At 43.2% G+C, this 21,468-nt stretch overlaps 2 protein-coding genes and 1 long non-coding RNA gene across 6 annotated transcripts in view; 1 reads left to right on the top strand and 2 right to left on the bottom strand.

Annotated features, from left to right (window-relative positions):
• LOC134452893 (E3 ubiquitin-protein ligase RNF43) overlaps window positions 1-9,184 on the bottom strand; it is a 118,365-nt gene extending 109,181 nt beyond the window's left edge. Inside the window, exon 1 of the mRNA XM_063203556.1 lies at window positions 7,509-9,184. Within this exon, the coding sequence (XP_063059626.1) occupies window positions 7,509-7,748 (240 nt within the window). The 5' untranslated portion in view covers window positions 7,749-9,184. The remainder of the gene's footprint in view (window positions 1-7,508) is intronic.
• Window positions 9,185-9,662: 478 nt separating this feature from the next.
• On the bottom strand, window positions 9,663-16,040 carry hsf5 (heat shock transcription factor family member 5). Of its 3 annotated transcripts, none has more exons than XM_063202544.1 (7): window positions 15,960-16,040; window positions 15,118-15,645; window positions 14,482-14,829; window positions 14,271-14,362; window positions 13,659-14,165; window positions 12,753-12,897; window positions 9,663-10,191 (listed from the first exon to the last, which is right to left on the bottom strand). In XM_063202544.1, exons 2-7 carry the CDS (start codon window positions 15,629-15,631, stop codon window positions 10,148-10,150), a joined length of 1,650 nt encoding a protein of 549 aa, XP_063058614.1. In that variant the 5' UTR covers window positions 15,632-15,645; window positions 15,960-16,040; the 3' UTR covers window positions 9,663-10,147. The 3 variants fall into 3 exon arrangements, with proteins under 3 accessions (XP_063058614.1, XP_063058616.1, XP_063058615.1); XM_063202546.1 differs by having other exon boundaries at window positions 14,491-14,829; XM_063202545.1 differs by lacking the exon at window positions 15,960-16,040 and adding an exon at window positions 15,832-15,903.
• A 259-nt stretch (window positions 16,041-16,299) lies between these two features.
• Window positions 16,300-19,740, top strand: LOC134452180 (uncharacterized). Of its 2 annotated transcripts, XR_010035389.1 has the most exons (4): window positions 16,300-16,463; window positions 17,082-17,191; window positions 18,387-18,469; window positions 19,564-19,740. It is a non-coding gene; the product is annotated as an uncharacterized LOC134452180 (long non-coding RNA). The 2 variants fall into 2 exon arrangements; XR_010035388.1 differs by having other exon boundaries at window positions 16,300-17,191.
• The last annotated feature ends 1,728 nt before the right edge of the window (window positions 19,741-21,468 follow it).

Here is a 21,468-nt window from a genome sequence, read left to right as displayed (position 1 = left end):
GTGTGGGAGCATGTACACGTGTGTATACTGTATGTGTACGGGTGTGTGTGTACAGTATAAGTGACTGTATACATGGCGTGTGTATGTGAGCGTGTGTGTGTGTGCCAGCGTGTTTCAAAGCGTTTACTGTTCAGTGACAAACGTCGCTCTTCCTGTCCAGCCTCCAGCTCCATCCCTCCACCATTGCACATCTCCACCTCACCCCATGCTGCTAGAGTTCAGGGGTAAAGGTAGGCTAATGCCTTTTCCATCTCGAGCACCGCTGGAGGACCCTCCGGCCACAGACTTCCGCAACAGTGGCGACGGCAGCAATACAGTAGCCACACGGGACACACGACTCCAGTGCCACCACTGGGGCAACCATTTACCGGCAAGATCCAACGGCCAGCCACAGGCTCCACGAGGGCTGCTGCAGACGCCCTGACGTCAAGGCTGGGATATGACCATCCAGGAGGGCATGGGGATACTACGTCCCATTGGGAGGCATGGTCTTTCACTCAAGCGGCTTTCTAGCTACACATGTGGGACTACTACACGACAACACAAGTCATGACACTACTCCATGGGGAAATGGAAGGGATTGGGGCCTTCACAGGAAAACGAAGCAGAGAAGAAACGCTGGGAGGATTGGTTGGAACCAACAAACAATATTTAAAAATATGTCTAGTATTGTAAACTGAGGTAGCTGCAACAGTCATTTTGGCTTTATGTCCCAAACTCACACAATGATTTCAGTGAATTTCTTTCTGTATGCCACAACTGATCCACAACTGTGTGAAAGAGCTGATATCTGAAGACATCTCATATTAAATATTTGTATTTGATTTGTATTTTATCATCAACAGTTTAACTCCAACACACTGACCATTTCGCTTGAACTTCATTCGTGACTTGATGAAAGTCCAAGACCAAATCATAGTGCATAAAGTTAAAGCGAAATGGTCGGAGTGCATGTAGTTTTTTTCTGATTCAGCAACCTGTGAGGTCATCTGCACTTGCCAGCCGAGGTATGGGGGGGAAATCACAAGTTGTACGCATTTGTGGATTATCAAAAGCATTTTGGGACTACTTCAGGGAGCAGCAGGCCTAATATGAACTCAAAACAGGAGCAGGAAAGAAAAGGTAGGCGAGGGGAGGTTTTGTTTTCTGACACACATCTAATTCTTTATCACTGTCATGATGACAAGCCAAAGTACTTGACACCAAAGTCTAGCTGTACCAGAACATAAACAAATGCCATGCGCACGCAGGTGGGAGCAACATCATAGTGTTCATGGTACAACACCTATCATTAACTGACATGATAAACGTAGGCCTGTGGCGTATAAACAGACACTGCTCGATGCTTCATTATGGAAGGCATTCAATATTAGTACTGTGCACTTACAGTTAATGCCACTATTGTATGGATGCATGGATTAAGTAATTTTCTCGTTTTTATTGAATTATCTAAGAAGCATGTTCATGGCTTGTTCATTAATTATCAATTATGAATCAATTTGTGGGCATTGCCCAAGGTTGTACCATCTGACATCTGCTAACCAGAAAACATCAGTGACCATTAACTACCAAATAGTTGTCTGGGAGCTATACTGAATGTTTAATGAAAACAGAATTTGGACAGCCAGAGACATCCGAGTTGAAATGCCCACGTCCTGTCATCTTAAAACTGGCATCACTCCACGTTATGTTTTAAGAGACACACAGACAAGGCAAGAGGAAGCAGGGCAGCACACTGTACACTGTATAGAGACTGCACAGGGTAATAGCTAAGCTCCTAAAACACAGGCCGGCTTAAATCCATAATTATAAAGAGGTCACAATAGCATCACAAAGCCTTCTCTTCTTCTCTCCTTTGCTCCAGCAAGTGAACAGAGAGGGCCGTGAGGAGCAGAGGAAAAGAATGCGTTGTATAACATGGACCTGACAGACGCAAACACATTCAGCCATTCCAGGCCCCGTTCTAATGACTTAAAAAGAAGGCCCAGTGGACTTAAGGGATTTGCCATCCCCCAGAACCCCTTCAACCCACCCACCTCACGATCCCACCCTCTTCCTCAACCCCAAAGAAACACATTTCAAAAGCAGGCCCCGTGTGGAAGAACTTGAAGCAGGGCAGATGGGACAGGACGGGACGGGACGGGACAGGACAGGACAACCCCCTTTCCCGCGTTCCAATCCAGAGATTTCTTCAGATGCTTTTTACGGACCAGCAGCGTTGAGGAGGGTGCCTGTGAACTGTCTGGAGGTGGACACGAGCTTGCGCAGTAGCACAGTGCAGTGCAGTGCAGTACCCCAGACCACCTCTCCCTACACACCTGCCATGCCAAGGTACAGGTAGGGCTTTACTGTGGACATGCAGCCCATGCTGCTGCCATAGAACAATGGCACCACCAATCAGGATAATAACTTCATTTCTTGTATCATTGACTTGCTGTCCACATTCAATTCAATTTACACACTCAAGTCAAGGTTTGTTAGTTTACCACACATAATTTGAAAAGACTTCCACCTTCATCAGAGGGCAAGGTGTTGCTTATGTGGTGTGGTCTTACCTTCAGAATAACTAACAAACAAACAAATGACTACATTGTCAAGAAAAGCTATTATTAACAAAGACTTGGTGAACATTATGCACTGGTCAGTGTCTGAGTAGGGTCCTATATTATGGAGAAGGGGAGTGGGGCAGGGTTTTTCAATGCAGTCCGTCTCAGTAGAGTCCTATATTATGGAGAAGGGGAGTGAGGCAGAGTTTTCCAATGCAGTCCCCCATCTGATCGGATGTAAACAGAGAGCTGGAGCTCTGGCCGTGCCTATTATGCTCAGAGTGATTATTCAAGAGAACGAAACCTCACCAAACCCACAGTCAAATTACATATCTCCATGCAAAAAAAAGAAAGAAGAAGAGGGAAAAAAAAAACGACTTTCACTGGGGAGGAGCCCACATCAAAGGCGCCACCGTCATAAGAAAACAATAAAGCCCCAGCGATGATGTGTGCAGGGAGTCCCTAATCAAGGGAAACAGGAAATACAACAAACAACAGTAAAGTGCAGTGCAGTGCAGTGGCACAGGAGTAGAGAGAGGGGCTGGCGATTGGTGAACAGGGGTCCAGCCGGACATTCATTATCTGTTTTTGGACCGGGGGGACAGGGGCTGGGGAGGAGGAAATTCGGGACAGGAAATTCATCCGAATCACGGGAGGGGGATGGGACAGTGGGGTGGGTATCGGAAGGGCAGGGTAAACAACCTTCTTTTTAATCATCTCAACTCACGTTTTTCACTTGACATGCTTTGATCTTTCTTCCCCTGACACATCCCCCACCCCCTTCATCTCTCTGAGTTCCAAAACGCTCCGGGACCCCTAGATTGGCAGACTGGGTACAGAGATAGCACTCAACTTATCCCAACACACCCACACCATCAGCTCTCTCTCTCGTTCTCTCTGGAGAGGAAGAGATGAAGGAAGACATACAGTAAACTGCAGCCATTGGAGTGGTTATGGAGGGGTGGAGGGCTGGGTGACGGGCAGCACGAGACTCCACTGCTAGCCTCACTGCTGCTCTGCCTGCTCCAATTACCACTAACGTCTTCACGGGGCGTCTCAGAGAGAGAGAGAGAGAGAGAGAGAGAGAGAGAGAGAGAGAGAGAGAGAGAGAGAGAGAGAGAGAGAGAGAGACCCTTCAAATTCTTCTGCAGCAGACTGAAGAGAGAGGAGAAAAAAATTCAGAAAAGGAGAAGTGAAGCCTCTGAAAAAGGGTTTAGCTTCTTTTAATTGGGGAAGAGGGCCTATCAGAGGATTAACTTCAAAAGGTGCAGTGAGCGGAACCCACAACCATAGCCCTCATCCACCACAACCCCCGTCCCCCTTCCCCTCTCAAGGCCTCAAGGACAGACGCCTGCAGCCTCAAGTTCAAAGCTATCCCACAGTACACTTCACCTATTCACCCAGAAAGCGCTGGACTTCGGTGCGGAAACGAAGACTAGGGCGGAGGAATCTGACACATCCACAAACACACATATGCAAAAATGGCTAAATCATGTGTGTGCATAACCTTTAGGGCATAGCGAGATGAATAAAGCGCTTTGTGAAAGTGATCTATTGAAATCAAAAGACAGGAAACAGACTATGGCGACACACAATCAAGAGTGTAGATTCATCACAGTGTCGACTTGTTGCGGTTAACCAATTAAGCCATCAGGTGAATGTTTCATCATGTTCTGCTAAAGCAAAACAAGCTGTAAGTCAAGCAGAAGTGGACATCCCTGCTGTGTGCGGACACGATAAGTCCTGCCATGCTTTGCTTCTGCCTTTAAATTTAATACTGAACTTCTGCAACCATTCCGAGGGCTTATAGGTTCTTGGAGTAATGAGAATAAACTGATCAAATGGATGGCCAGAGGTCAGTGAGGAGGGACTTTAACTTTCAGAAGCACTGATGCCCATATTGTGGCCCATGAGTGAATAGCACCAGTTGCATCCAATGTGGTGGCGGTGTTCTTTTACACATTTTCACAAGAGCTAATTGACAAGTTCTCATCATGCAAAGGTAGAATTTGTCTAGCAAGTAACCTCTGACAGACACGGATAAGGAACAGGAACAACACAGATACACAGACTCAGACCTGATTACAATGACGATTGCATACACAAATTCTGCAGCTCACTGGTGTCCTCATCAGCTCTGAAAACGGTTTTATTTTTTCCCAGCTGCATCCACTTCAAACCTTTCATTATTTCCATTTGCCTATAGATTATACTAACAGCAATCATACGTTTGTCATGAATCAAACCATGAGCACCAAGAGCAAAAAGAATCCATGACGCCAAGATGCACAAGTCCACAAAGTTTAAATTATTGCACGGCTTGAATATAAAATGTCTGGATTCAGCTTTTAGCTCAACTTTATGAAACATTCCTTTAACAACCTCACATACTGGGAATACAGCTCGCTGTTGAGGGCCAATGGTAGCCTAAAAAGCCCTGCCATCTCAATCTTCCACCACCCGAAAATAAAGTGCTTCCACCATGTCTAATCTTGTGTTTCTCTGTGATCACCGACAGGCCCAAAAAAAAGAGAGGAAAATTCAGGGGCTCTCCTCGCCAACCTAAGAGAAACAACGCGCTTAAGAAGATCAAACGTGGTCAGAAAGGTGTAATTACTGTGGGTTATGAAAACTGGCTGTCATGCTCCACCACGGATGAGCGAGTCCAATTCGGAGTAGCCTGAGGATAGCGAGTCAGACACGCCTGAAAACTGAGAAAAGAAAAGGAGGAAAGAAGAGGGGAACTAAGCCTAAGTAGTAAAGAGTGAGAGCTTCACTTCACTCTGAGATGATGTATCGCTCTCTCTCTCTCTGTTTACTTTGTTCCAAAATACGCTGGAGTCGAGGCTAATCCACACACAAAGATTTGCTGAAATCAATACCATAAACGAGGTAGAAATAAACAACATGCCTGATCGAGGCGACTCCAGAATCAATGCTTTCACTTCAGTACCAACAGCGTTTGACCTTATGGATAATGAATAGATTTCTGAAAAAAATAACCACACAGTAGATGGTGACAGAGGGCCAGAGAATGCTCCATCCTTCTCACTCACTCCTTTCCTCAGTGATCTACCTGCACCCCTCCCCCCATTGCAATCCCCTCGGGACGAGACTGGAAAGAGAGAAGAGAGAATGGCGCGCCAAGGCAACTGAAACCTGTTGCAACAGGTTGGCACTGCAACAAAGAGCATCTCACACAGTACAACACTGTCTCTGTGTGGTGAGAGAACCCTTTTCGAAAAATGAGGGCTCAAACACACACATACACACACACACACACACACACACACACACACACACACACACACACACACACACACACACACATACACACACACACACACACCTCTAACTGTAATGCCCAAGTTGTCAACAGCACTGGTCCAGTCCAATGCTGCCTCAACACACACGCACATATTGACACACACAAAACACATATTTACATCCCTAGCTCTAACTGTACTGTAATGCCCAAGTTGTCAACTGTACCTACAAGTCCTGTCCAGTGCTGCCTGGACAACCCCCCCTCCTTACTTACTTTGTGCTTCTGTGCTTGTTATTTGTATGTCCTATTGTGTCGCTTTTACTTATGTTTTAATGTTGTACAGTGACCTATATTGTTTACACATACATATCCAGCCTCTTATGAATGACACAGGACAATGAATTGTTTCACAAACCAGTCAATTTCTGCACAGCTTACTTGGACATGCTGAGCCCTTGCTGAAGATACACATACTGTGGCAGTGGCCAACCCACTACCTTTAATTCGCCTTACACATGAGGATGCTGAGCACGCTTAGATGACACAATATATTAAGTATAAAAGCGATGTAGAATCGAGGCCTACAACATCTGTTGAGAAAGTTTAGGTGCTGTAAATCTTGTGCAGAATGAATACCTGCACTCGCAAAAGAAGGACGTAGTTTGCTCAGCTCAGTGTGTAGATCCTAAGCCAGCTGTGGGGTGCAAAGTCAGACTGTGCACTGAACAGACTGCGAAGACATGCCCCATACAGCACAGTCCATACAAAAACAAAACCCTGAGATGAAATCAAATGAAACCACTGTCCACAATGTTTAAAACTAATGCAATGAAGATTTTAAAAGAATGACCAGGGCTGGGTTCAAAAGATCGAATCGCAATCCAATATTGATTCACGTTCGAAAAGGGCAATATCGATTCACAACTTTGTGGATCAATCTTTATAGGCGCTATGTTCTCAACCACATCCTGTAGCTCTCTTCAACAGTTTCCCACTTATTTCTCACATACCAAGGTATTTCATGCTTGTGTGGGCAACAAAGGCTGAGATATTTAGGTTTTTATAGTCGGTTTTAGAATGCTAGGCATAAATGGGTTTAAGTGACAACCCAGCAATACAAAAGATCGATATCGAATTGGATCGTGGATCGAATCGGATCGCAACCTTCTGGATCGGAATCGAATCGATCCAGGAAATTTGCATCAATTCGCAGCCCTAAGAAAGACGTGTGTATGTGCAGGCCATGACAACAGATTTGACAAATATGAACATGCAAGGAAGGTGTTCACTGGGTGGTTCTAAAGACAACAGATGTGTGGTGGTAGGTAAACATTGGCTTTTTGAGCTGTGGTCCATTTATGCCACTTGATGGGAAACTGAGAGCCCAATAGAGAGCTCATGCAAACATAGTGGGCCTAGCTGTAGATTTACTGTATTTGGCCATACATGCAAGTCAACTTCAAATGGCAAATTAAAAATAAATGAACAAATAAAAACATAGCAAAAAAGTTAGTTGGTTAGTTCAGCAAAAATCTGTTAACTTCAGTGACAGCTAGGGTGCCTTGTGCGGCAGCTGGCTGACAACCTGGACAACTACAGCAAATTTCAGACTTGGGGAATGTTAACCCATCTAACCTGCGTAGGCTGATTAAAGCACCGGCTTCATGAATTACCCAAACAAATCTGACACCTACCTGCATCAGTTTCCCTTCCGCAGAACCGGCGCTGCCTCCAGCGAACACCCCTTCCAATGTGATAGGCCTGCCCGTCGGTTCGTGCTTGAGAAGAGTCACCTTGATGACCGCCCTGGTGGCCGATCGCTCCGACTCGACGGCCGCGGCCAGCTCCAGGCCGGTCTGGCCGAACACCACCTGCAGGGCCGCCATTAGCAGCCACGGCCAGAGCCCGGCCAACCGCCGCTGGAGAACGGTCATTGCACCGGCTGCCGCGGCGGGCTCCAGCCGCTCATTGTGGACAACGAAGCTGTCAAACCCTGCGACGTGAAATCAACTGGAAATGTTCCGACCGATCTACAAGTTGTCCACTCTAAAAGGCAACTGAAACCACTGGTAAAACAGGGGTTTGTGCACTCAGAAAGTCTCTTGTTTTACACCATGTCCTGAATAATGTTCTCCCTCGGAGTGTCTGAAAAGTTCAACCGCGCAATCAGATAAAACAAATTATGACAGCATGTAAAAAATACGTGCATGCATCATCTCATTTTAGTTTAAAATGTCGTTATGCCTGGATAAAAAAAATGCATCATGTTGAGAATCACTGTACATTAATGTAAATACGCATATTGGCTATCCCGTATCGCTTACAGGAGAAGCCAGACACAAACTACACACGCAAGACATGAGGGCAATTACTGAAAATCTCAACTTGAAAACGTGCATTAATTCCACCTTTAAAAGACACGGATTGGGTTTTACCCAGGACAAACTTTCGCTTCATTTAAAATTTGATGGTTGCCACTTGGTAAACCAAAGGCTTGTTTACTTGTATTTGGTTTTAGAGCACAATTTGGAACGGTTAAAAAATAACGTGGATAAATGTGTTCCCAAATAGGACGCGCGACTCGTCACGTCGCGATAAACATCACCACACTGCTTATTCAACACCAACCACTTTACACTTCGAAAGCGAACTTTTGAATCAGTCTCAAGTAGTGTATTACACTCAACAGGTTGCTCAAATATTCCCAAAACGAGTTCCCTCTTCCACACACTTTGAAACTCCAGCGCATATGGTATAACTCCAGCGGAATGGAAGCTTCATATTAAAAACACCAGGTGCCACACGTTGTAGTCGTTCATAAAAAAGATACATTACAGAAGCGCAGGCTAATGTTCTACTCGTGTACACAGTGCAACAACATAGCATTTTACACTGTGGCCACAACGTGTTCCATGATCTCCAATGCGGCAACAAGTTGTACGGGTGGCGCTCGTCAAATCCTTATAACTCGAGTTTCAGAAATGATTCACATGTGCTACGACCAGCATTGTATCTCTTTACTAACGCGTAAGTTGTCCGACTGCGCTCGAGCACTCCTGTTGTATGTATCCACGTGAGGTAAATTAATAATCGAATTCGGCACAGCATCAAAAGCCAGAACAGTCCCTTCGCAAGTTAGACTGTATTTTTTCCTCAGCTCCCAAGTTACAACTCCTAAAAGTGCCGAGGATCTGTTCCGAGTCCCAGTAGGCACACTTCGGAAATGTCCGCCAAAAAAGTTGCCCGTTGCTGTATTTAAAAAGCTACCATTAAGAAATCCCAAAGAATACCGGTCGTTTGAAAGTAGTAGAAACGTTGAGTTCCAGCAGAACTGTACGTTGGCGAAGCCTCGACTCTTTACCCGAGTCTCCCTCCCCTGGGAGAGCTAGATGGTCTACCTGCTGACGGTCTGCCTGTCACCGAGGGTGGAGCAGCGGTCAGCCATCCCGGGGAAAAGGCGAGGACTGACGACCTCATGTGGTGACTTTGGCAGAGAACAGGTGTGCAAATTGACTACAGAATAAATGATAATATCATGTTATTCCTATAAAAATAAAGGCAATTTATCTACAAAGAAGATGAGTGCCTACTGTTGGCATTCCACAACTTTTAAAATGAACTACGCCTGTCATCAAGAACACCATCTTTACAAAGTAGGCCTACTAATTCCAGGTAGCACTCCAACTGGACTTGATTCTCATACTAATGATAATAATAATAAAAAAATAATAATAAAATAAACCTTTACCGCCACCACTCACTTCAATTCAAATAATACTGTATAGGCCTACATCATGTGGACACACCAATGATCAATGGGACACACAAAAACACCAGAGAAAGAGAAGTGCCCGAATAAACATATATTTTCAGTGCTTTAAAACAATAGAAAATAATACAGTTTACAGAAGGCAAGCCTTCATTGTCTATAAATTATGTCAAAGAGGATTAAATTAAATTAAAAATTACTGTTGCTTATGTTTTTTTAATGTTTTTTTTCATAAGGCAGATTTACTTGGGGTAAAAACACAGGCTACTGTGGTTTAGTTATATTACTATTAGTGTCTGGTAAAACTGTTGACAGTAACTATATAAAGATGCATTGACTACAAAAAATGTATAAATAAGAATAAATAACATAACATCATCCATAACAACAAACTTAAATAACAAATCATAGTCTCCATAGCAGATATACTCTATGTCATTAGACATGTTCTCTGAACTGGCGTTTGAATTTATAACACAGGAACCTGAGAAAACGTGCAGAACTGCAGCAACTATGGACAGCAGGTTGGGATTCAATGTCAGCCGTGGCAAGAGAGGCGGTTCCTCAGGAGTCCTGGTTGCATGCCACTTCCACCAACATGTTCAGATCTAAAGAGGTTGAGAAAACATATATACACATGCTTGTTAAAATGCTCCACTAACCGATGTGTCGGCACGTGTGGACATGGGTTCGATTCAGGCCTGAGGTCATGTCCCAATCCTTCCCCATCCATGGGAAATGGCACTCTACTTCCTCATTCCGCCCAAAAAGGGTCTCATCTCCCACCCTCGGCCGTTGCTTCACTTATGAATGTACGGCGTCCCCTTTATTTAGGGCAGTGGTCCTATCTGAATAGACATAAATGCCCCCAAAAAAACATGGTCGCGCACAGATGGTTGCAAAGGCTCTGCAACCGTCCGCGCCAATAAGTATAAATTGGCCTTTAGAATTAAGCAATAAGCCACGAGAGGCCGTGGGTTGTGCTCAATTGATAACGGCCAAGGGGAAGCGGCGCGAAGCGGAGTGAATGAAAATCCTGACTACACGTCAAACGGTTGCTAAGGTCGCAGAGAAAACGGCGCTGTGATTGGTCGTCTCGCTACTTCCTTGTTCTCGTGGCGGCACAGTTCTCCGGTAATTTACGAGAGCTAAACTGTCAATATTCTGTGAAATACGAACGCTTTCTTTCTACACAAAAAACTTGATGAGGAGGCGATTAACACAGCAGGAATTAAATGTATTTGCAATCACGCTGATACCCCAACCACAGATGGTGCAAAGATGTGCTCTTCTTGCCGACTCCCTACCCCAACTGTAAAATATTCTCATTACCGACGTAGATGCGCTTGGTCTAACTTGGACGCACATAGAATCTTCAGGTGAAAGGTGTAGGTTTACGCTCGATTGACCACAGCTATCAGCCAATCAGAATCGAGAACCGGGTCGCACAGTGTTAGATACTGGAATCTCGGCCCTGCCGTGGCCAACCAGTAGGGCACTCGCCTGCCATGCGGCTGACCCGGCCCGGGTCCTTTGCGATCCCTCCCCGTCTCTCTCCCAATTAGCTTCCTGTCCACCTCTCACACTGTCCTATCAAATACAAGTCGAAAAAGAAAAAAAAAAGAAACTGGAATGTCAACATTCGCCCTGTCTTGCAGTTCAATTTGCGGTCACTGGGGGCGTCTAGATTTGTACGCTAGCAATGATAAAGAATCTTTTAAAAAGTTCTGGTTCTGGTTCGTGATCCGGCTCACCACCAGAATTAAATCACTTGTTCCTTGGGTCATTTCCAACCACCCCGCCAAGTTTAATCCAAATCCGTTCATACGTTTTTGAGTTATCTTGCTGACAAACACACAAACGAACAGACAGGCAAACAAACAGACAGACAAACCAGCACAACCGCAAACATAACCTCCTTGGCGGAGGTAAAAAACTTGATTTCATCTCCATGAATAATATACAGACCACATAAATATAGGTCAACATTTTCATTGTAGAGTATATAAATAATAACCCCTCAGACACTGTGATGGAATAGTATGAGCATCACTAAGATGATGTGCAATCTTTTTTTCTGTTCACAAATACTTATGAAACATGTTTACCGAACACATTTGGCACATTCTAATGGTTTTAGAGCTGATATTCTGAATGGAAAAACATCAGTACCAGTTGCAAAGTGCTTTGACAAATAAATCCATCAATATTCCACACGTTTTGCTACTTTTAGAAACACTGACCATTTTGCTGTATATTCCATATAAGTTGTCACAAGCGCTGAATTACACCAACTAGAAGTACATCTGCATTGAATGAGTCCTTAAAAATCAATCATGCCTGCCAATTGAAGATATTGAGTGACATACCATGTGACTAAATGTACATCCATGAGGGCAAATGTTTAGTTTGTAATAACTTCAAAACTTCTGCTACCACACTGCACCATATAGGGGCTGTACAGTGCACTAATGGGGTCTTGGGTTCGAATCCAATCTTCTCCCAACACTAGTCAATCCCTCTCTCCCACTCGCCTTCTGTCTCTACTTCACTGTACTATCAATAAAGGCACAACAACCCTTGAAAATATCTTTGGTCTTAGCTAGGGCTGCATGATATATCGAAAATGTATCGATCATATCGCGATATCACGGCCTGCAATACACGTATCGCAAAAGTTGGTTATATCTACCTACTTTTTAATTTTTAATAACAGCCAATTTGGTGAAAATGTTAAAAAAAGGTATTAAAAAGGTTTTTTAAGTTTAACATTTTAAGTTGATGCTGTATATTAGCCATGTTTTTTCCGAATAAAAGTAATGTTGGAAATAAAACATTGCTCTCAGTTGTTTCATACATGATAAAGTGTAGAATGGCAAGTAGAGAGTGGAAAATATATGTATATATTAAATATCGCGAGTAATATCAATATCGCGATATACAGTCATGTTATCGTGTATCGCGTATTTTTCTAATATCGTGCAGCCCTAGTCTTAGCTGTGGCTCAAACACCTTAGGCACCATAGTGTTAAACCGGAAAGACTCTGGCAAGGGTTCAATGCCCGATCCTCCATCTCTCTCTCTCTCTCTCACTCACTTCCTGTCACCATACCACACTATCCAATCAAACAAAGGGGATGAAAGTTTAAAAAATAAAAAACAGTCTCACCAGGTGACTTGGTGTGCTTCCTGCAGTTCTCTTCCTCTTGGGACGTAGTGGCGAGATCGCTGAAGTTAATGGTGGCGACCACCTCATTGTCAGCAGCACTGTCATGGGGCTCGACACTCTGCACAGCCTCGCAGTTCTGGTTCATCTAAGGATAAACAGATCATCACAGAAAACTGTTTCATACATGGTCAATTTGGTCTGATGGTCGATTCTGGTCTGCTCAGTGTATCACACTTTTCAGCTGAAAATTTGGTTCAATTTTAAGATCCCTTTTAATTTCCTACTCAAATCATAAACAGCCATCAAATGTGTTTCATCGGAACACCTGCCATAGGACTGGACGGTTCTGGAAAAAATGTGTATCACGGTTTTCTTGATGAAAATTAATATCACGGTTCTCTGCACTATTTTTTTTTCAAAAGCCGCGGTTTTCACCCACATCTCAATGTTTCTGAAGAAAAGGCTGAAATCAAATTTAAAAGTGAGATAAAATCCTGAATTTTAATTAATCTCCATTTCTATTTTAATCACTTTTTTGGAATAAAAACTAAAATAAAACCCTTCTCTTATCAAAAACCTTGTGTAGGAAAACCGTTATCACGTTTTTTTACCGGTATACCGTCCAGCCCTAACCTGCCATTTGAGTAGTGTTTGAATATCATATAACATTTTACATGTTTTTTGTGTATTGATGTAGTGTTTTCAAATGTAAGTATTATGAAAGATCAAATAAAAAAGAAATAGATATTGAAAGAATACAGTAGTGTGTATCGTAAGAGTAGTTACAATGTATCTATAACTTCAGACTCATTTTATCATACCTGTCACATACGATGCCTTATTGTGTACTGATGACAATTTGAGCTAACATACAACTAAGACCATCATGAAACCAATCGCCCTTACCTGGCTGGCACTGGTAGATGGGTACTCTGCTGGTGCTGGTCCTGGCAGGGCAAGCCTGTGCTCACCGCTTCCCCCAGATGCAGCCTCGGTCAGGTTGGTGGTGTTGCCATTCACAGTGATGGCAATGCCCGATGACACGTTGCCTGGCACGGAGATGATGATGCCGCCCACGGGGACAGGGCCGTAGGGTGTCATCGTGGTGGAATCCATGGCTATGGGCGCGCCCGCGTTGTTGACAGGGCCACTGGCATCGCACTGAGAAGAGCCTTGGTCAGACACACTGTGGACTGTGGCCTCGTGATGAGGCTCCTCGGACGGATCATAATCCTTCTCCGGCGTCTCCAGCTTCACCATACGGACCTTCGGGGAGGCCTGAAGTTCGTCAACGATTTGGAAGACCGTGTCCAGGTTGACCTCGGTCTTCTTTGTGTCCTGTGACTCCTGCGCGTTCTGCCACTCTTGGTTCTGGTTACCACCCGGATGTAGGAAGCCCACTTGGTAATTTGGCTGTAATTCACACATTTAAAAGTGAGTAAACATAATTCAACTCAATTATTCATACATATCTGGATGGAAAGCAACGGCAGGACTATAGTGCTAGACAAATAATACCTGGTAGTAGCTATAGTGGGGAAATGCGGGTGCCTGATGAACACCAGAATTCATTTCATTGTCCATGTTTCCTGGAGTGCAGCACTGACAAACTGAAACAAGAAACAGTGAATCATAAAAGATCGTATAAGAAACAATCATGTACCAGTAGTTGGTACAGTATGGCCTTTTAAAATGGGCATGAGCAGTCCCTGCTAGGTGCATAGCCTACCTGGCTTACCTGCAGAATAAAATCCAGGCCGATACTGAGGATGGTGAGGGTGGAAGGCGTTCAGCTTTTGCCCATTGATGGACACGCTTGGGGCTCCTTGTTGGACATGCACGGTGGTGGGGCTGGACTGTGCTGGGTCCATCATGAAGCGGCGTATGACTGACACGGGTACCCCTTTATCGGTGTAAAATGTAGTGGGAGAAGAGGCATCGCCATGACCCATCAACCAGCCGCGGGCAGGAATAGGAGTTCTGTCGTACTCCTTGGGTTGACCTAAGCCGCGATGGTAAGGGTGCGCAACTTTATCTCGAGATACCCCACGGTGGACTGGTCCGGGATAGATTGCCCCTGTGGAGCAAAATGTCGGACAACTGTATTAGGAATGAATTTCTAGGGGATACAGTGGCATTTTTTTTAGTTAGAACAAAAGGTAAAATACTACTGAAATTAAGTACAGTGATATTTAATAATAGTGCAGTACCACCAACCAATAGCAATAGTATTTGTATAGCACATTATCATACACAATTGTCATTCAATCTCAATGTGCTTGAGAAAGAAGAAAAATGGTACATAATATTATCTAAGAGACCAGACAAATAACCCAAATCAAAGGCAGATGTTTTGTAAGCATACCTTGCTTTTCGAACCTCCTGTCATTGTCCTCAGGAGAATTCCCCATCTGCCTTCTGAAGCGACTTGGTGGTCTGCAGTTCACTTCCAGTCCTGCTTCCAGTTTTGCTTTATTTGTGCTCGTTAATCGCTTGAGATTCACTAATAGTTCTGGGTGATCCTTTTTAAAATTCGGGTTGTGGAAGTGGTGTTGAACTCCCTCCATCATGGCAAACTCCTTATCTTCAGGCTGCTCGGCGTTACCTGGCGCGAGCACCACTTTCCTGAACCCATAAAGATTCAGTTGACGAATAAAACTGGTGAAGTTTGTCGTTTTAAAAAGGTCAGACGCCTCGCCGTTGGGTTTCATCGGGGACAGCAACTCTGCTTCAAAGAGCTGCTGATCTATCATCACACCTTGCCCACAACCATCCCATCTAATGGAACGAGTTTTGGGGCAGTTGACTAAACGCCATAACTTCGCGGGGAAATTGTTGGGGTTAATGGGGATAGTTAGGAGATCTTCTTCGTAGTCCATAGTTCAGTTGATCACTGCAAAATAAATATAATGTATAAAACCTTTGCCGCAGAATGGAGAATCTTACCAGAATGCGCTAACTTCATATTTCAGTGAGGCGAATATCTGCCTAGAATGCTAATGCTGGTTAACATTAGCTGCATAGCCAAAGATTGAGGTAAATCAATGGAAAATTCCGCTAGCAGACATAAAAGGCTAACCTGGTAACTGACAACTTGGATATAATAAATTCAGAATCAAGATGTGAATGTATTACACAATCAGTTACAACCGAGGCGTACTACGTGTACAGTTAACTTTCTTCTATTTGGCAAAATAACAAACTTACCTAAAATCGCTGATTCTACAAGGAGCTGATGTGGAGTTTTGATGTGTCTTCTCAGAACCGTTGAAAGTATTCCCGAACCGTTATGGCTTCGATGCATTTGAAAGTCTCGAGTCCTGTCAACCAATTGGAATGTTTCTCGCCTGCTTGTTGGCACCTAAAATTCCAATATGATTCCCGTTCTACGGGTAGCCATTCGTGGCAGTGCTAATACGGCATTCAGAGAATGTTTTTAATAGATTAGAACTTTTTGAAGGTGTACTTTGTTACCTCAGTAGGCTGATTTAGCGATGTGTGTTCTAATAGTAATAACAAAATCTTCGGTGCTTGACACTGTCGGTACCTTACCTGTCGCTTCTGCCTTATCTGTCGCTTTGGGGTCCTAGCTGCGTTGCCCTGGTAACAACTGTAAACAAAAGGCTGCGGTTAACTGCTCCGCTCCCTGACAGGATTTTTCGTTCATTCGTGCCAATGAAACAGGAGGCCTCGATTCATGCAGAAGATAAGGTACGTAACTGGGATATAAAAATATATATGTAAGAAAACTATTTAACCTCACAGACTAACATTGTATACGGTACATTCTAACAATATATTTCTAATGTTTTGAGTCATTCCCGTTCATTTGAAGCGTAATTTCGCCCTTACTGTGGCTAGTTTGGATGAGATGACTTGACCCTAGCTAGCATAACATAAATGGCAGCTAGCTCTACACTATTTCGGATATTCGTTAACAATCAGTGTTCAGATAACTAGCGCAAACGTGCCGAGATATCTTGTTTATTATAAAAATAAACGCTTGTGTTGTGCCATGGCTTATATGGCGATGACGTTTGAGATTGTAAATTTACGGGCCACAGATGTGTCTATGGTAAGGCCGACCTGACGAGATAGCTGCCTACTGAGGTTTGATTGGATATGGACATTGTTTATTTCAGAAGGAAAATGTTTGGAGAGGAATTGTTTGGAAGACAATCTTGGGACAATTTTGCTCTTTGGGTCTTTGTGCCAACCATGCCAGCTATCGTAGGGTGCTCTGGGAACTTCTTAGATCTGTTTACTGTATGTACACTTACTGAAATAAGCATTTTGTTTACATAAAATCCCTTGTCATTTCACCACTAGGTTTGAAACCCAGACACCACGAAGCATCTTGCCGACGTCAAAATCAGATCAACAGACAGGGACATCAGCCTTCTCTTGGGAATAGGCCAGATATGCCATAACAAGAAATGGTAAGTCTATCACTACATAAGATCCATAACAAAATACTCCTAATTAAATCTTAAATGTGACCTGGTGGCATTATTGTGTGAATGCTTATGTTGCACACTTAATGAATAAGGTCCTCAAGTGTGTAGAGTTCGTTGTTTATTTACATTTTCCTCAGCATAAACTGAAACAGCTGACACCGCTGCCTTTAGGCTAGTGACAATGGACCCAAAAAGGCCTTCGTTTTCGAGATACCCCAACCGGAGGTAGAACAAAACCCAATAATGTTTTTCCTCATCTCTAGGGTGTCCCATACATGAAAATGATTCTTGGCCAAAGTGATTTTAATGCTAAGCCTAAAAATTTTACACATTTTCATATGCACCTCCAAACAAAAAAAGCACCCAAAATGTGACTTCTCTTGGGTTTTGTTCTACCTCCGGTTGGGGCTGTCTCCAAATTGTGAGGCCATTGTCACTGGCCTACTTCTGTATCATAACAAAGCCTGTCACTTCCACGTTTCGTTCTTTATGTCCATGTTTCCCAACCAGGGGTACGTGTACCACTAGGGGTACGCGAGCACACTGCAGGGGGTACTTGGAAAATTTTAATTTTAACAAATACATGCAGTATAGTCACACTGCAATAGAAAAAGTGATGTAAAACATGAGTTAGGGGGTACTCATGGCACAACGAAAAGGCTCAGGGGGTACATGAGACAAAAAAGTTGGGAAACACTGCTTTATGTGACCGAAGTCACTGGGTCTTTCTCAAATGCAAGGCCAGTGTCCTTCCAAGTGTATCAGCCTAATTAGGCACGCCCAGTGATTGGATACCCTTTATTAGTCATACCCAGTGATTGGATATTCTGTAGAGTTCACCAAAAAGTATCCAATCACTGGGCGTGACTAATTAGGCTGACACACTTGGAAGGACACTGGCCTTGCATTTGAGAAAGACCCGGCTACTGCACCAGAGAGGGTCTCTGCACTCATTGCTGGTCCTATGATGCCATCTATTGGCGAAAACGTGCAAAAGCATAATTAAACTAAAAGACAACTTCTGACAGGACAACAAAAAGACAGGGAGTGAGAATAAGGGAATAACAAAAAGCCAAAAATGGGGGGGTCCACTACACTTGCATATCTAATTGATGCTGTCACTCATTTTCTAGTCTATATCTTGGACTGAAAAAGGATTACATTATTATGTTTTCAGGTGTTTTGCCCCTGCGGTTGTGAAGAGGATGCTGTGGAGGTGGCAGCATGAACGTGTCACACAGACATTGGCTAAACAACTCGGTAGGTACAACGAAATAAAATAAACCACCCCCTCAACCCTGTTTATGCTGCACTGTACCTATTATAACCAGTTTTTATATAGACCATTATTTGAAATACTATGAGAGCCTTTCTGTTAGCATACTGTACAGCAGGGATGGGCAACTGGAGGCTCGGGCGCCACATGCAGCCCAACTTCTCACTTTAAAAAAAAAAGACAAAGGACAGTTTTTAACCCCCTATAAATCAATAGTGTAAGCATTCAGGTATAAATAAAGAAAAAGTGAAGTATCCTTTCTCATAGGAGTCCATGTTAACTGCTAGCTCGGAGGTAAAATTTGCACTGCCATTCTCAAAGAACGGTTGAAAGTACAGGAGAAAGGTAAACGTCAGTTATTTAACTCAAGGGGGTGTGTAATATGAGCTTATTTCAAAAAATGGGACAGTATCACTTTTAAATGGTCAATGGCAAGGTCCCAACCTGTAAAGATGTTCTGTCACTGTAATCAGAGACATTTGAAGCCAAATTGATGAAGGATACCGTTTTTTTCTCATTAATACTATTACTCCGAGGCTGTACGTTGTTCCAAAATCCAGAAAAAGTTTTTGAAGTGCTTGTTTGTGTGTTTGTTTTTCATGATTCCATATTTTTTTTCCTCAGAGCTGAGTGATTCCATATTTTTTCCCCCCTATGCATGCTCTAAAAAAAGTAACTCTTTCTTACTAACGGAATTACTTTTCATGATTTCTTTTGGTGTTTCTTAAGGCCAGACAGTTGCCCTTTGAAATGAGTTCAGTGTTGAGTCGGTTCTGTGATCCATATTTCTTCTAAAAAGTAAAAATGACTGAATGAACATCCTCCACGACAGGTGATTCCATACTTTTTGCCAGGGGCGGTAAAAACCTAACTTGCTCAGCCTCTGAGGCACATAAAAACGTGAAATTAGTTGCATCATCTTGCATGAGAATGGACAGGAGTCTGCATATTGGAATGCACCCAGGCGCCTTGGACAATGCATCGTGTATGCAGCATCAGGCTAAAATGGGTTAATAACACACACACACGCACACACGCACGCACTCTCCTCTAATCTTCTCTCTTTGCCAAACTTTAGATGACATTTCCAGCATGTCCAACTCATCAGCATCAGGGGAGATTCGGTGAAGGTGGTGCACCATCCAGGACCAGTCATGGGTCACCAACACCTCTGCAAAATCTACACTTCTTGTGAACCCTGTAGAAGACACTACAACCACAAAACTGCTAATAAACCATCACATACTGCATCACATCATTGTTCTCCATGTGTTACTGCACCCTCGGCACAAGTTCTTTGCTAGATTGCCATCTGGCAGATGCATCAGGGCAGGAATGTAGTTACTGTTTGTGATTATATCTCCCCACACTCTTACTTGCTTTGCATGGCAGTGTGTCTCAATGTATGTTAGAATGGAAGGTGTCGCACCATTGAAGTCAATGGGCAGCGGCATTGCATCAATTTTGGGCCACCAGAAAAACAACAACAACAAAAAACATTGAAAATGAATGTAAGGTTATGTCTGGTGATTTCTGGTAAATTAGAATGCCCATAACATCAAAGTGGCACTGGATTACTCAACCATTTGCCTCTTAAAAGATAGCTTCTGCCAATTTCAATATGCTGTTGTATAGCTCATGCTACCCTTGACTTGTCAGTACCCGGTGATGCTGGCATTTTTTGACTCAGCTCTTTCTGAGATCTGAGCTACTCTAATGGGGCAGACTTTGATTGCATTAAAAACCTTCTTAACATAGTCCTAATCCAAATACTATCCCAAAAGGTATCACTGTCTGTTTGCTAGTTGTCTGCTGATGTTGCATAACCTTTTGAATGTTATTGGGAATAAATGAAGATGTTTTTTTGAAATGTAAACAAACGCCTGCCCCCATTACAATGACATGGGTATGTGGAAGAGCTGTCCCTTACTCATGCACCTGTTTAACAAAATGTTATTTTTATTCAAGTATGCTGTGTGTCTAGGGGTATGCAGTGTATAAGGGGGTAGTTTTCTTTTATAATCTTTGTGTAGCAAAACCTCTTCTCAGTTGCATGGCTGAGACTGTTCAAATAGGCTACTGCCTGCCAATACTGCAAGCTTCTACTTAGTTGCATTTTAACCTTGATATGTTATAGAGAATATAATTATTATATAATTGTTACCAGGTAAAAAACGAAAAGCAAGTTAATGTAATCCAGTCACTCAGTCTGTCATAGTAGCAATATCAATGAGTGCATTCCCTCGTATTTTAGCGTTTTGCGTGGTATCTGTGGGGATCAAGGTAAGCAGATCGTGGAAATAGTAGGCTATAGATAGGTTATAGATGTAAAATAGTACACTGTATTAACTTACAGATGTAAAATATTTCGCGGCCGATATAAACTTAATGTACCGGTAGTCGTGTGTTACACGACGTGATACATTAGCTTAGCAGTAAACATAGTAAATCAGGGGGTATAACAAGCCTGTGTCGAAATTCATTTCAGTACATCAAGATGGATGAATGCGACGCGATTTCAATGTTAATGTTCTGCTTCACGGTGCTTCGTTTTTAAATAAAAACGAACAGTCTGCCAGGAAAACTTAAAATACGATTGTTTATGAACAGGCGATAACCCGGACAGCCTCTAAAACATGGATCGTTCATTTCAGCCAATCAGGTGACAAGAGCGACAGATAAGGCAGAAGCGACAGGTAAGGTACCGACAGACACACCACACTCTCTGGTCTGTGGTTGTTTGGGACTCTGCGAGGCTCTGCGAGTGCGAGGGGTCCCCTTAAGTTTCATGATCATCATCACAATTAATTGTTGCCCAATATGTATTTATGTAGGCCTAAACATTAATTTGAAACATTGATAATAATTATAATAGGCTAATACATTTTTAAGCGCCTTTCAAGATACCTAAGGGCACTTTACATTAAAACAGAGAAATAACAGTAGAAAAAGTAGGCCTAATAGAGTTCTTCAGCGGAAGCGG

This window comes from Engraulis encrasicolus, chromosome 7 (genome assembly GCF_034702125.1).
Source record: "Engraulis encrasicolus isolate BLACKSEA-1 chromosome 7, IST_EnEncr_1.0, whole genome shotgun sequence".
In the NCBI taxonomy this organism is placed as follows: domain Eukaryota; kingdom Metazoa; phylum Chordata; class Actinopteri; order Clupeiformes; family Engraulidae; genus Engraulis; species Engraulis encrasicolus.
The sequence above is the reverse complement of the archived record's forward strand: the minus strand, read 5'-3'. Positions and strand labels throughout refer to the sequence as shown.